The sequence below is a fragment of the Podarcis pityusensis genome (genome assembly GCF_964106645.2).
Source record: "Podarcis pityusensis genome assembly, chromosome: 15".
NCBI lineage: Eukaryota > Metazoa > Chordata > Lepidosauria > Squamata > Lacertidae > Podarcis > Podarcis pityusensis.
The window spans coordinates 1,234,151-1,246,772 of record NC_138040.1 but is presented as its reverse complement, the minus strand read 5'-3'; the positions used below and the strand labels follow the sequence as shown (position 1 = coordinate 1,246,772).

Sequence of the window (12,622 nt, the reverse complement as noted above, 5' to 3'; positions counted from 1 at the left end):
AGTGGGTGCTCCCCACCCCCTCTTGCCCATGCCCAGCTGCACTTCCACAAGGGCAGAGAGACCCTTGTTTCTAAATAATCTTGGGAATGGGTACTTGTCTAGGACCATTGTCTTTGGTTCTGCTTACCAAATATTTCTCTGTCTCCCTGTCAGGAGAATTGGACTAGCAGTGTGATGCTGAGCTAAATGACTCTTGGGCCAAGGCTCAAGACACAACACTGCCCATACTCTTATCTGTAATTACGGAAGCAGGCCATGAGAATTGTTCGCAACCTTCACTTTTTGCTTGCTTTTTTAAAACAAACAAAAATGCTTGCATTCTTCTTCTGCAAGGCACACAGAGAGGTTGTTGGAGAGAGCGTGGTTGCACTCAGGAACTGCTTCCAGGCACCCCATTGGGGCATCTGGCTAGCTACCAAGCAGAACGTTGGACTCAATTGGCCTTTGGACTGACCCGGTTGCAGGGCCCTTCCCGTGTCCTCCTGGGATTTGCAGAGCGCTGGAGCTCTGCCCCTCAAGGTCTGCAGGTCCTCTTGACTTCTGAGAGTTTACCAGGTAACATGCTTCCAACTTCAAGCTTGTCTTCCAAACCTTAAGGGTCAGAGGCTTGTCTTTTTGCTTTGAAATGAAAGCTAATGTCTCTAAGATGCAGAGGGCCTTCTCGGCAGTGGCGCCCACACTTTGGAACGCCCTCCCATCAGAAGTCAAGGAGATAAATAACTATACAACTTTTAGAAGACATCTGAAGGCAGCCCTGTGTATGGAAGCTATTTAAGGTTTGATGTTTTACTGTGTTTTTAATATTTTGTCGGGAGCCACCCAGAGTGGCTGGAGCAACCCAGTCTGATGGGTGGGGGGTACAAATAATAAAATGATGTTGATGGTCCATACTCCAGTTCATTCTGTTTGCGCATCCCTGTTGTGGCAGCTCAGATTTCGTACATTCTTTCTGGAAGCTGAAGCAGAAGCTGCTTGGGCAAGTAGGCATGGGAAATGGCAGACGGGGAATTTCTTACTTGCTCATTTGGTCTCCGAATGACTTGCATTCCCCACCCCCACCCCCAGTTTTTGGTGGTGTTTGGGTGTTCCTTTTCCAGGAGCCAGCTTGGGATCACGGGTCTGGAGGGGGGTCTGGAGGGTGCTCGTTGCAGCAGGAGAGGTGCAGAGTGTCACGAGCTGAAGGGATAGCCTGGGGTATGCCGAAATCTAAAGGGAGAACTGTGGCAAATTGAGCCTTCTGAATCTTCCCTGATTTAATCTCGGTTGATTTCTGTCTGGCCTGTGAATCAGAAGTTAGAGGGACATTGTGACTTTAGATCATAGAAGCATCAGAGCTAAGAAAGGAAAGTCAAGGGAAGAAAGGGCCGGGGGGCGAGGAGGAAGGATGGCTGCAGTTTGGGCAAAATTTGCTCTGTACATCATGCTTTAGAGATGTTGACAGAGAGCAGGAGGGCTTTTAAAATTCTGATGCTCAGCCTTCTACAGATTCGCTCATTACAGCAAAGGTAGTGAAGCCCTCTGAAGAGCAGCCAGGACCCCCACCTCCAAACCTGACCTTTCATAGGAATGTAAGAAGTTCCCTGACACTGAGCCAGCCCATTGCTCTTTCTGGCTCAGTACAGTCCACATTGACTGACAGCAGTTGGCTTTCCAGGGGTTCAGGTGGGAGTGTTTTCCCATCCCTCCCCCAAAACAAAGTAAAAAAAAAATATTTTTTTAAATGATAGGGTGTGCAGAGTTAGCAGCTCTCCCTCTGTTGTAGACTTTGCTCCCAAGCAGCAGTCAGACTCTCTTCCTGCGCGGTGGGGCAAGCAGGACTATTTGCAAGCCAGGAGAGCAGATCTCGGCTGCTGACCAAGCACTGAAGCTCACCTGTTTGGTGCCTTTGGCAAGCCAGCATCTCTTGTCCTGCTCTGCTTCCTAGGGTGGTTGCAAGGTGAAGTGGAATCATCCCCCACAAGTCGCCTTAGAGGCAGTGGGAGAGGACGACAATGTAAGTGTGATCAGCTACCCCTCCAGGCTGTTGTAAATTGTGAAGGTGTCAACTTACTGGCACATTGAATCAGCTTGCAATATTAACATTGGGCCGTTGAAATCCGGAAGCCGCAACTAGTGGAAAGGCAACCAACTCAGGTTTCTTCTTTAAAAGAAAAAGAAGTTGCCAGGCGTCAGAAAGAGCCTGTTGATGTGTTTGGAGCAGACGTCCTGGTTGAGGTGTTGAGTGTTGTATGCAGCTGACTTTGGAGCCACAGGAGCAAAGGTGGGAGCAGGTGAGATGGGGCAGGTATGTGTGATCAAGCAGCTACGTATAATAACCCTCCTCCTCTCCAACTCATGGAAGCACATTTTTTCCTTAGCTGGCTGGAAGAACAGCTTCAAATATATTGGTGATCTCCTTTTGCTTTTCTCTCTCAATCCCACTGCCTTTCCTTTCTTCAATTCACATCTAAGATGATAAATTCAGCTCCCTTGAAATAGAATCTGCCAGAGTGGATGTGGGGTTTCTGCAACTGGCAGTGGGAGTTATAAAATCAGAATTGTCAAGTCGGAAAGGGACTTCAGGGGTCATCTAGCCCCCTGTACTACACGAGTTACTGCCTTCACTGGTTCTGATTTTAAAGAGAGGTAGAGCTGGGAACCAACCTGGTCCTCTCCAGGTATTTAGGACCACAAGTCCTGGCTGGACTTATTTATTTTTATTGTTATTTATTCAGTTTATATACTGCCGGTTATTAAAAGATGTCAGAACGGTGTACAGCATTAAGACTCCCTTATGGGCGTTTAGTCCCCAAACATCTGGAGGTCACCAGATTGGCAAAAGATGCAACCACTGAAGCATTACAAAAGCAGAGAGGCTTGTAAGAATTTGTATGGCCTAGTAACTTTTGTGGACTTAACAGCAAGGCTGACCTCAAAAGAATCTCAGCAGTATTGTGCACCCTTGTAAGTAACTCCACAAAAATTACTAACCCACTTTAAAAAAGAAAAGACAGAGGGAATGAATTTAGTGATGCCCTAAATAGAGAGCCAGATTTTGTGAAGCTTCCCTTCTTTAGTCTCCTGGCCATGATTCCATTCTCCGTAGGCAATCAGGCAAGCAATGATTTGCAAATATTGTTCCATATGAAACTGTGAGGCAGGATGGCTAAGCTGTGGCCATCCAGGATGTTGTTGGATTCCAGCTCCTAGTAGCCAGCATGACTGTTGATCAACTATAATGGGAGCAGAGGTTTAGCCCCATATAGGGCAGGGCACAGGTTGGACACCCCTGCTGAACAGTCTTAGGTTGCAGAGAAGATGGGGACAAAACAATGATTCATGCTCCCACCCAGTGTCCAAGAGAGAAACTGTCTGGTTAAAAAGTCATGCTCATCATTGCAGCCTGTCTTCATCAGTGGCCTTTTAGTGGGAACACGACTTGCCAGGTAGTTTAAGTCTTCCCTTTGCCTTTAAACCTTAGTGGTTTGTAATGTTTGTAAAGGAAAGAAAAAGGCCTGCTACAGCTTTGAGGTTCTTTCTTATTGTGTTTTGTTCCCGTCCCTTTTAAAGTTGTCATTCTGGGGGGTTTCACATTTAGGTTCTGCAGTTTTTGAATATCTTGTAGCTGCTGCTGCTGCTGCTCCTGACAGTAAATGAAAGTGCCTGTTGCATTTGTTGAAGAAGCAATCAAGGCCTGGTTTTATTTATCTTGTAGCATCGGTAGGGAAGAAGTAGGGGAGAGGAATGCACAAAACTTGCTGTTCTGTGTTAAAGGGAAGATGTAACAGTCCTTCAGTTTTTTCTCTCCCATGTCAGAGGCGGTTTTAGGGTCACACGACTGAGGGCTCTTGGTCTTGTGGTTTGCAGTCAGGGCTGTGTGTGTGTCCTCATTCACAAGAAAGCGGAACACATTTATGGTTGTCCTGGAGATCACTTTCCCAAGGATCTAGGAACACAGGAAGCTGCCTTAGACTGAGTCAGACCATTAGTCCCATCTAGCTCAGAATTGCCTGCACTGACTGGCAGCAGTGACTCCCAGCCCTACCTGTTGGTGCCACTGGGGATTGAACCTGGGACCTTCTGCTTGTGCAACAGATTCTCTGCCACTGAACTTCTTCTCTGCTGCTGAAGGTTGCAAAGATACAGACCCGATGAAAGATATGCTTGGCAAAGTCACAGGTGCCTGAGGTGGTAGCCCCAACAGGGTTGCCAGTAATCAGGACAGAATTTAAAGTAAGCAGAATAGGGTTTCCAGTAATCGGGATTGCACCTCATTTGCATAATTTATAAAGGTTGCGCCACTTGCCCTGCCTGGATTGCATTGGCCCAGGTTGCTCTGCCAAGCAGGGTGGGGCTCTGTGCAAGGTGGCGGTGGAGACACGTGCTGTAATTTGGGGAGTGCTTCCCCACCTTCAAAACCACGTCAAGCCTGGAAAACTTCAACCTCCAGAATGTGGCGCTTTATACCCAGCTGGACCCAACTGCATAATTAACGGCATAATGTATGCGCAATTAGGCCTTGGAGTTGCTGCCGTCAGGCTCTCTTCCCCACCCCCTCCTTGCCTTGCTGGGAAGGAGCAACGGCCTCAGAAGCATTGATCATCCACCAGCAGCTTGGCTGAGTAATGTCAAGGGCGAAAAACAGAGAAGGCAAGGGAGTTTTTCAGGCACTTTGGTAAATATTAATTAAAGTGATTCATAGTCCAGATAGCACAGCCCAGAGGTTCTGAGGATCCCTGAAGCGGAGGGGCTGGTTGCAGCAGCCCTTGTTAATGCAGCAGAACCGAAGAGGCCTTCTAGTGGCATGGACTTTTCCTTCACCCTTTAACATTCTCCCCCCCCCCCCAACGCTTTACTTTTAGGGCATGTAAGCATACAAAGTGCCTGCCCTCTGAAGAGTCCCCCCTGCCTGCTATGTTCTCTGTGCGAGTCGCTGTTCTGGGTGTGCCTCCTGATGAGAGTGAAGCCGAGCGCGTGGCTTCTCTGAGGACAGGTAATTTTGCCGCCTCCTTGCGGGGAGTGGCTGTAGCCTCTTATGCAGCTCTCCAGATATTTCTGGACTCCCGGCTCCCATAATCCATGGGACGAGTGGGCCTTGGGGGTTCAGCTACACCTGGGGGCCACATGCTCAATGCCCTTGTCAGCAGAGGTGGAGGAAGGTAGCTTTATCACCACTGCACCAGGAGAAGAAAGCTAGAAGGCACCGCCTCCCCCAAGCCATTGGAGCAGGAACAACCTATTTCCTCTTCTCCCCCCGCCCCCCCCAAATTCGTTTGAGCAGATAATAATAAAACAGTGACTTGTTTTTAAAATCTTGACACTGAGAGCCAGTGTGGCATAGTGGTTAGTGTGTTGGACTAGGACCAGGGTTCAAATCTCCACTCGACCATGAAGCCCTCTGCGTAACCTTGGGGGCCAGTCCCTGTCCCTCAGCCTAACCTACCTCGCAGGGTTGTTTGTTGTGAGGATTAAATGCGGGTGGTGGAGGGAGGCTATCCGCCACATTGAGCTCCTTTGCAGGAAGACAGGTGGGGTAGAAATGCAAGAAATAAATGTATAAAGGCTTCCTTCTGAGGAGGACTTAATTTTCACCTCCTGACATAGCTTCTTCATCTCAGGAAGAGGAAGGGCAGTGACTGGAAACCCCCCAAGAGGGAGGTGAGTTGCCAGACAGTGGGCGAGCGGGAAGAATGGCTACTGCCTGTATTTTGTTAAGTTTTTTTAATGGCCACCTATGAAAAGCTGGGCCTGTGTGGTCGTTGGGTTGGAGCGGATGGTGACTGACACAGGTGCTTTCTGAAACTAGATAACATCTTTTTGAGGTTCAGAACTTATGAAAGCTCTGTTTATGCGAAAGGAGGCAGCAGGGACTGTGTGTCTGTTTATATCCCTCCCAATAAGGAGGATCAGGAATAGTGCCCCCCGCCAGCTTCTCAAATCAGTTTAATCCTCAAGATGTCCACTTGCAGCCTGGCTCCCTGATGCCAGTTTGTTTGTTTGTTTTGTTGCCAAAGCAGCTTAAGTTAACAGGCTTGTTTCTGGGGATTGTGGGGGAGGGGGGTGAGCCTGGTGGGCGCCCCACTTCCGAAACCCCTGACGTCATCCCCATTTCCTAAGTGAGATATCGGGGAATTAATTCAGGAAATGGCCTGCAGTTCTTGCACCTCTCCTTCCCCCGCCCCTTGCCATCCCAGCCTGCAGAGTGGGGGCATTTGAGCTCCCTTGCCTGAAGGAAACGTGGCTCAACATCCTTCCTGTCTGGACTCCAGTTCACAGGCAGCGCAGGGGAGTGAGAGGACCCCAGAGAAGATCCTTCAGTGTATCCCCAGCCCCTAAGCAGAGCTCTGCTGTTCAGACCTCCTGTTGGCCTGGAGCTGTTTGGGGCTGGCAGAGAACCCTCCCCTGTTGCGTGGCATGCACCTGCTATGGGTCAGGGCTGGCTAACTTGAGGGCTGTATAGGGAGTGGGGGTGCTGGAGAGCATTTGGCCTCAGGTGTGCTTTCCCACTCCTGGTGTCCCTCTCCAGGGGACCACAACCTCCTAGGGCAGGGTTGTGGGAGCTCTGGTGACCCTCCAGATGTTGCTGGGCTCCAGCTCCCATGTCGCTCCTTCCGGGTTGCTGGGGCTGATGGGAGTCTTGCTTCTTTTACTTCACGAATTTGTGTCCTCCTTCATACCTAGGATGTCTCCCCAGTCTGTAGGAGCCACCACCTTGTTTTCGGGGCAGACCTATTTTGCTTCCAAAGTGATGGGCTCCTCAGCTGCCCATGTTTGCTGTTGGAAAGAAAGAAAGAAAGAATGAATGAATGAATGAATGAATGAATGATATTTTCAAATCAGAGAGATGCTGAGGCTTGCAGGCTCTGCTGGTCCTGGGAAGGAGGGAGGGTGCATCCCTGTATATAATTTGCCTCCAAGGTGCTTTCCTGGGAGCAGCAGCTGTTTGCCAGGGGCAAATTATCAGGCAGAATTACTCAGTGGTTGTCTAGCCCTCTTAGAACACGCCATCTGTGACCAGCAGTGTTATTTCAAACCCTTTCCATTCAACAGTGTCTGCAAATCAGCAGCCAATTACTGTATAAATTGACTCCATTCCGTGGAGGTGATTTTTGCTGACTTACCGAATGGGCAGAGCGAATGCCAAGAGTTTATGCTGTAATACCTTCCCGCCCTCCTGTGTCATTTCAATAGCTTTCGGCATGGATCAGCTCTAAGAACCAACCTGGGAGTGGGGCTGTTGGCATTGCAATAAGAACATATGAGCATAAGAAGATCCTCTGGATTAGGCCGAAAGGGGCCCACCTAGTCCAGCATCCTTTTGTCACAGTGGCCAACCGGGTGCCTGCGGGAAGCCCACCAACAGCACCTGAGCTCAAGAGCAACTCTCCCCTCCTGTGGTGTCCAGCTACTGGTACTTAGAAACATGCTAGCCCTCTCCTCCATGAATTTGTCTAATCCTCTGCCTCCTGTGGAAGCAAGTTCCATAGTTCAACCATGTGCTGTGTCTCAGCATTTCTTATTCCTTTTGTCCCCCAAGCTGGGCTCCAAATGGAAAGTATTCCAGAAACGAGCATGCAGTAATTTGGTCACTTGCATGCTGATCTCATCCGTTTGCAGAGTCTGGCAGGGGACGGCTTGCCAGATACTGGAGTCAAACCCTGACTTCCTGTGCCAGGACAGTTTGCACCTTGATGGATCTGATGGGTAGCCAGCCAGTCACCTGCTTCATTTGCTAAAAAGGCTCCATGTAATGATTGACTGCTCTCTCTTTCTACCTTGGGGATTGGGATTAGATTCCCCGCCTCCAAAGCCTTTCTCCTTGAGAGTGTCCCTTTAAGCATCAAGGGGTGGTGTGAACGTGTGTTAAGAGACAGATCCAAGTCTTCAGAGCTGAGCTGATAAATTGCTTTTCATTAATGGGCAAGGAGGGCCCAGGAACTGAGGCTGGCTTTCCTGCCGAAGCTTTTATGTGTATATATCCATCTTGCAAATCGTGCAGGTGCCAGGAAAGGAGAGCAAGCCTCTTCTGTCACCTCCAGAGAAGCCAGCCTGTGGGCCCAGCAGGTTTGCATGGAAGCCAGTGCCTGAGTCCAGTTCAAGCCCTGGACAAAGTCATTGGCCTGTTGACTCTCTTGTCCCTTCCAGGACAGTGCGGTCTCTCTCAGGAGGAGTTTTGCTTTTGACCTTCCGTGGATTGCGCTTCTGTGACTTTCAGACACTCAAGGGCAGAATTGGGCACTTGTGGCATTCAGTTGCCATCTGGGGGCCAGACGGCTCGAAAATCATAGTTTTCAATACAACTTTTTGGCTCCTGAATTTTTTTCTGATTGCGCGGATAAGATGATAGAATTTTACAGAATGCGTTGTTAGTGTGTGAAAACAGGCAAAACCCAAGGAATCTCTAGGCATGCACCTCCAGATGGTTAGACGTCAGGCGGCATCCTGGCGCCTGGCAAATTTCAAATGCTGGTGTAGACAGGTGAGCTATTAACTTTGCTAGACTGAAGTTGCAAAGTTGTCGTTGCAGCTTTGCAGAGAAGACATGGAGGGCTGAGAAGGGCTCCCACTGGCGGGGGAAGAGAGGTATCAGTGCTTGGCAGGGGAAGCTGGTCCATTTGGCCAAGTGGGGCTCTGCCCTTAGCCAGCCCTCCTGTGCCTGCCTTCTTACAACCAGCCCCGGAGGTAGCCCTGCCTCTCAGCTTGCTCCTCCTTCGCCTCAGTGCTGGAGCCTTCTCGAGGAGGAGGAGAACTAGAATTACTTAGTTAAGAGCTTCGGAAGCACCCTCCATCTTGCAGAATCCATCTCTGAACAGCTGTGTCCTATCAAAGTACCAGCTGGCTTTACTTGAGGCTGGTGTGCAGTACTGCCAGAACAGACAACAACGGGGGGGGGGGCGGCCAGTGCTGCGTGGGTTCTGGGGCCAGCCACTGGGCTTACCTGTTCATGTGCTCATGGTATTGGGATGGTGGTGCAGGCCAGGCTTTACCCTCTGCAGAGTGCTTTGAACCATTTATCTGGGAAGAGCAGGGTGGTGTTAATAATTAAAAAATTAAAAGCCACGACTCAGGTGGGAGGAGGTGAGCAGCTATTTTCTGGTCTGTTGGTTAGAAAAAAACGAGGTGTGTGGGCAGGGAAGGAGGCCAGAAGCTTCCCACAGCCCCAAGCCACCTGCACACAGAGCATGAGAAGGTGCTAATGTAGCTTCCTGTTCTCCACGGAGAGTGGGTGAGAGGCAGGCAAGCACTCGAGGCTTTCTCCTTGTCAGATCATGCTGTTTTTAGCATTGACCTCCACCGCCACTTTCTCTCCCCGTCACCAGCACCTCTCAGACCCTTCCACGATATGGGGACATCCACATTGTGCATCATTTTAAAAACTTCCCTCACACCCGGGATGCTGGGCCTTTGGCTTGTTTCAGCTGCCAGGCTGTCCTTAGAAGCAAGCAGCTCAGGAGGAAGGGTTTCTCGGCCCTGATCTCTCCTTGCTTGTCAGTTTATGCATTTGGGCAGTTTTCAGGGAAGGGACTTGGGTAGCTTGAAGCTACCCAGCAGAACTTTAAATAGCTTCCCTCCTGATCGCCTCTGGTGAGTAAGAACTGCCTTTAGGCAAGTAGGAAGAGGAGCTTTTGCAAACTGGTCTGCGTCTGTCTTCCTTTGCTCCTTCTTTCCTAGCCATCAGAATGCCAAAAATGTCATTGACGCAGATGCAGGGAAATAGTTTGTTTTATGGATGAACTCCCCACCCCGCAACTCCCCTTCAGATGTGAATTGAGTTGCAAGGCTAAGCCAGGCAAGCACTGTGCCTTGAAAACATCATAAAGATCTAATGCTGCCACGTCAGGCAGGCACTGAAGGAGGAGATAGCATCTCGTCCAACCTGACTGCTTTCAGGCACCCCCACCTGGTGGAAACATCCAATAGGTTTCAGGGTTTAGGTTCTGAGAATGGGGCGTGGGGGCTGCTGCGGCTTCCATCTTCAGTAACCCCACTGCTATTCAATCTTGTTATTTCAAACACCTTTATTTTTCCCAAGTCTGAACTTGGATCTTTCATATGCTCTTTCCTTCAGCGTCCTGCATTTGTCTCTCCCTCCCAAAGCAAATGCATTGATCAATGTTGGGGTCTTGAAAGTAAGATACTTCCCCTGTTCTGTAACGGGAGATTCCGGGAGAAATCTGCAGTGGACCACGAAAAAATAATGTGTGAAGAATCTTCTGCTTTTTGCATACATCTTCACATCTGTAAAGACTCACAAGTTGATACTAGATCAATAATCATCTAGAAACTGTGTGTGTGTGTGCGTGTGTGTGTGTAAGTAAGTAAGTACCGTATTTTTCGCCCTATAGGACGCACTTTTTCCCCTCCAAAAATGAAGGGGAAATGTGTGTGCATCCTATGGGGCGAATGCAGGCTTTCGCTGAAGCCTGGAGAGCGAGAGGGGTCGGTGCGCCGCCACCCCGCTATTCCCCGACCTGATCTGGAGGCTGGCGGGGGGGGGGGGAGAAGCAAGCTTGCTTCTCCCCCCCGCCAGCCCCACAAGCTCGGGGGATAGCGGGGAGGTGGAGCGCCGCCACCCCATTATTCCCCGACCTGATCTGGAGGCTGGCAGGGCGGAGAAGCAAGCTTGCTTCTCCCCCCCCCCCGCCAGCCCCACAAGCTCGGGGGATAGCCAGGAGGCGGAGCGGCGCACCCCGCTTTTCCCTGACCTGATCTGGAGGCTGGCGGGGGGGGGGAGAAGCAAGCTTGCTTCTCCCCCCCGCCAGCCCCACAAGCTCGGGGGATAGCGGGGAGGCGGAGTGCCGCCACCCCGCTATTCCCCGACCTGATCTGGAGGCTGGCGGGGGGGGGGAGAAGCAAGCTTGCTTCTCCCCCCCCCCCAGCCCCACAAACTCGGGGGACAGAGGGGCAAGCCGCTGCCCCACGGAGGCTAGAGAGGCTGTCCCTGAAGGCAGAAGAGGGAGAGGGTGCGCTCCGTCTCCCTCTTCTAACTTGGGGATGGCTGCGCAAACCTGGGGGGGAAATAAAACAATTTTCCTTGATTCCCCCCCCCCCAAAAAAAAACACTAGGTGCGTCCTATGGGCCGGTGCGTCCTATAGGGCGAAAAATACGGTAAAGGTAAATGTGGTCCTTTCCCTTCCAACCATCAGCAGTAGCTTCTGTTTGTTTTAAAAAGCAAATTAGATTTACTGTTCCATATATCAAAAAAGGCACCTATGTTGTGATAATAAGCAAATATGAGTTGACCAATGAATTTAAAGGCAGATAACATTTTGTTGTTTTTTTTTAAAACAATTTATTGGGTTTTACAATAGAAATAAACATAATAAACAATATAACATTTGTCTTAACATAGTTTCACATTTTCTTTGGACTTCCTCACATCTCCCGCTCCCACTTTCATCGTTATAACATTTTGTCAGCAATTTATCATCTTATTTAGAATCTTATGTCCCTTCTATGTTTCATAATCTTATAGTTCTCGAAAGGAGTTAAATTTTCACAATCTTACTTATTTTCTTAAAAACCTCTAAATTTAGTGGTGCTCAGTTATTTTAGTCTAGCATCTTATTTAGCATTCACTCAAATTATAATATTTTTGTAAATAATTCTTAAATTTCTTCCAGTCCTCCTCAGTCCTCTCTTCTCCCAGGTCACGAATTCTGCCGGTCATTTCAGCCAGTTCCATGTAGTCTATCAGTTGCATCTGCCATTCTTCCAGTGTGGGTAGATCTTGAGTTTTCCAGTGTTTTGCGAGAAGTATCCTTGCTGCTGTTGTTGCATACATAAAAAATGTCTGGTCCTTCTTTACCACCCCTTGGCCGACAATACCCAAAAGGAAAGCCTCTGGTTTCTTAGTGAAGGTATATTTAAATACCTTTTTCAATTCATTATAAATCATTTCCCAGAACGCCTTCACTTTAGGGCAAGTCCACCAGAGGTGGAAGAACGTTCCCTCACACTCTTTACATTTCCAACACTTATTATCAGACAGGTGGTAAATTTTTGCAAGTTTGACTGGGGTCATATACCATCTATAAATCATTTTCATTACATTTTCTTTCAAAGCGTTACATGCAGTAAATTTCAATCCATTACTCCACAACCTTTCCCAGTCCTCAAACATGATATTATACCCAATATCCTGTGCCCACCTTATCATAGCTGATTTAACCGTTTCATCTTGTGTATTCCATTTTAACAGCAAGTTATACGTCCTAAAGGCAGATAACATTTTGAAGGGAATCTTTCCAAAGAATGAAAGCCTTTATAATAGCCTGGCAGGCGGCCCTTGTTCCCCAGGCTGGACTGGATTCTCACCTGCCTGCCTTCTCTCTCTCCTTGCAGTGTGCAGAGGACCGAGGGCCCCATGTGCTAGTGACCGCCTGCCATGCTGGCCTGTCTGCCGGGACCAGGCGACCTCTCCTTCCAGCTGCTTTCTTACCCGCAGATGAACGCTGGACTTCAGAAATGTGAGTAGCTGCCACCACCACGAATCTGGACAGTGCAGCTGTGAGCTGGGAGAACCCAGGAGGGGAGAATTGCTGTTGTGCTCAGGTCCTGCTCAAGGAGTTCCCATGGGGGCATCTAGGAGGTCACTGTGAGGACAGAAGGCTGCATCATGGACCAGCGGCCTGACCCAGC

General features: G+C 49.3%; 1 protein-coding gene across 4 annotated transcripts in view; it reads left to right on the top strand.

Annotated features, from left to right (window-relative positions):
* The window catches only part of FAM222B (family with sequence similarity 222 member B), a 31,295-nt gene that overhangs the window by 6,658 nt on the left and 12,015 nt on the right, over window positions 1-12,622 (top strand). For all 4 annotated transcript variants that reach the window (XM_080983035.1, XM_080983034.1, XM_080983033.1 and 1 more), the window contains one exon: window positions 12,326-12,450. In XM_080983035.1, coding sequence (XP_080839161.1) covers window positions 12,369-12,450 — 82 coding nt within the window. In that variant the 5' untranslated portion in view covers window positions 12,326-12,368. Of the gene's footprint in view, window positions 1-12,325; window positions 12,451-12,622 lie in introns of those variants that run through there.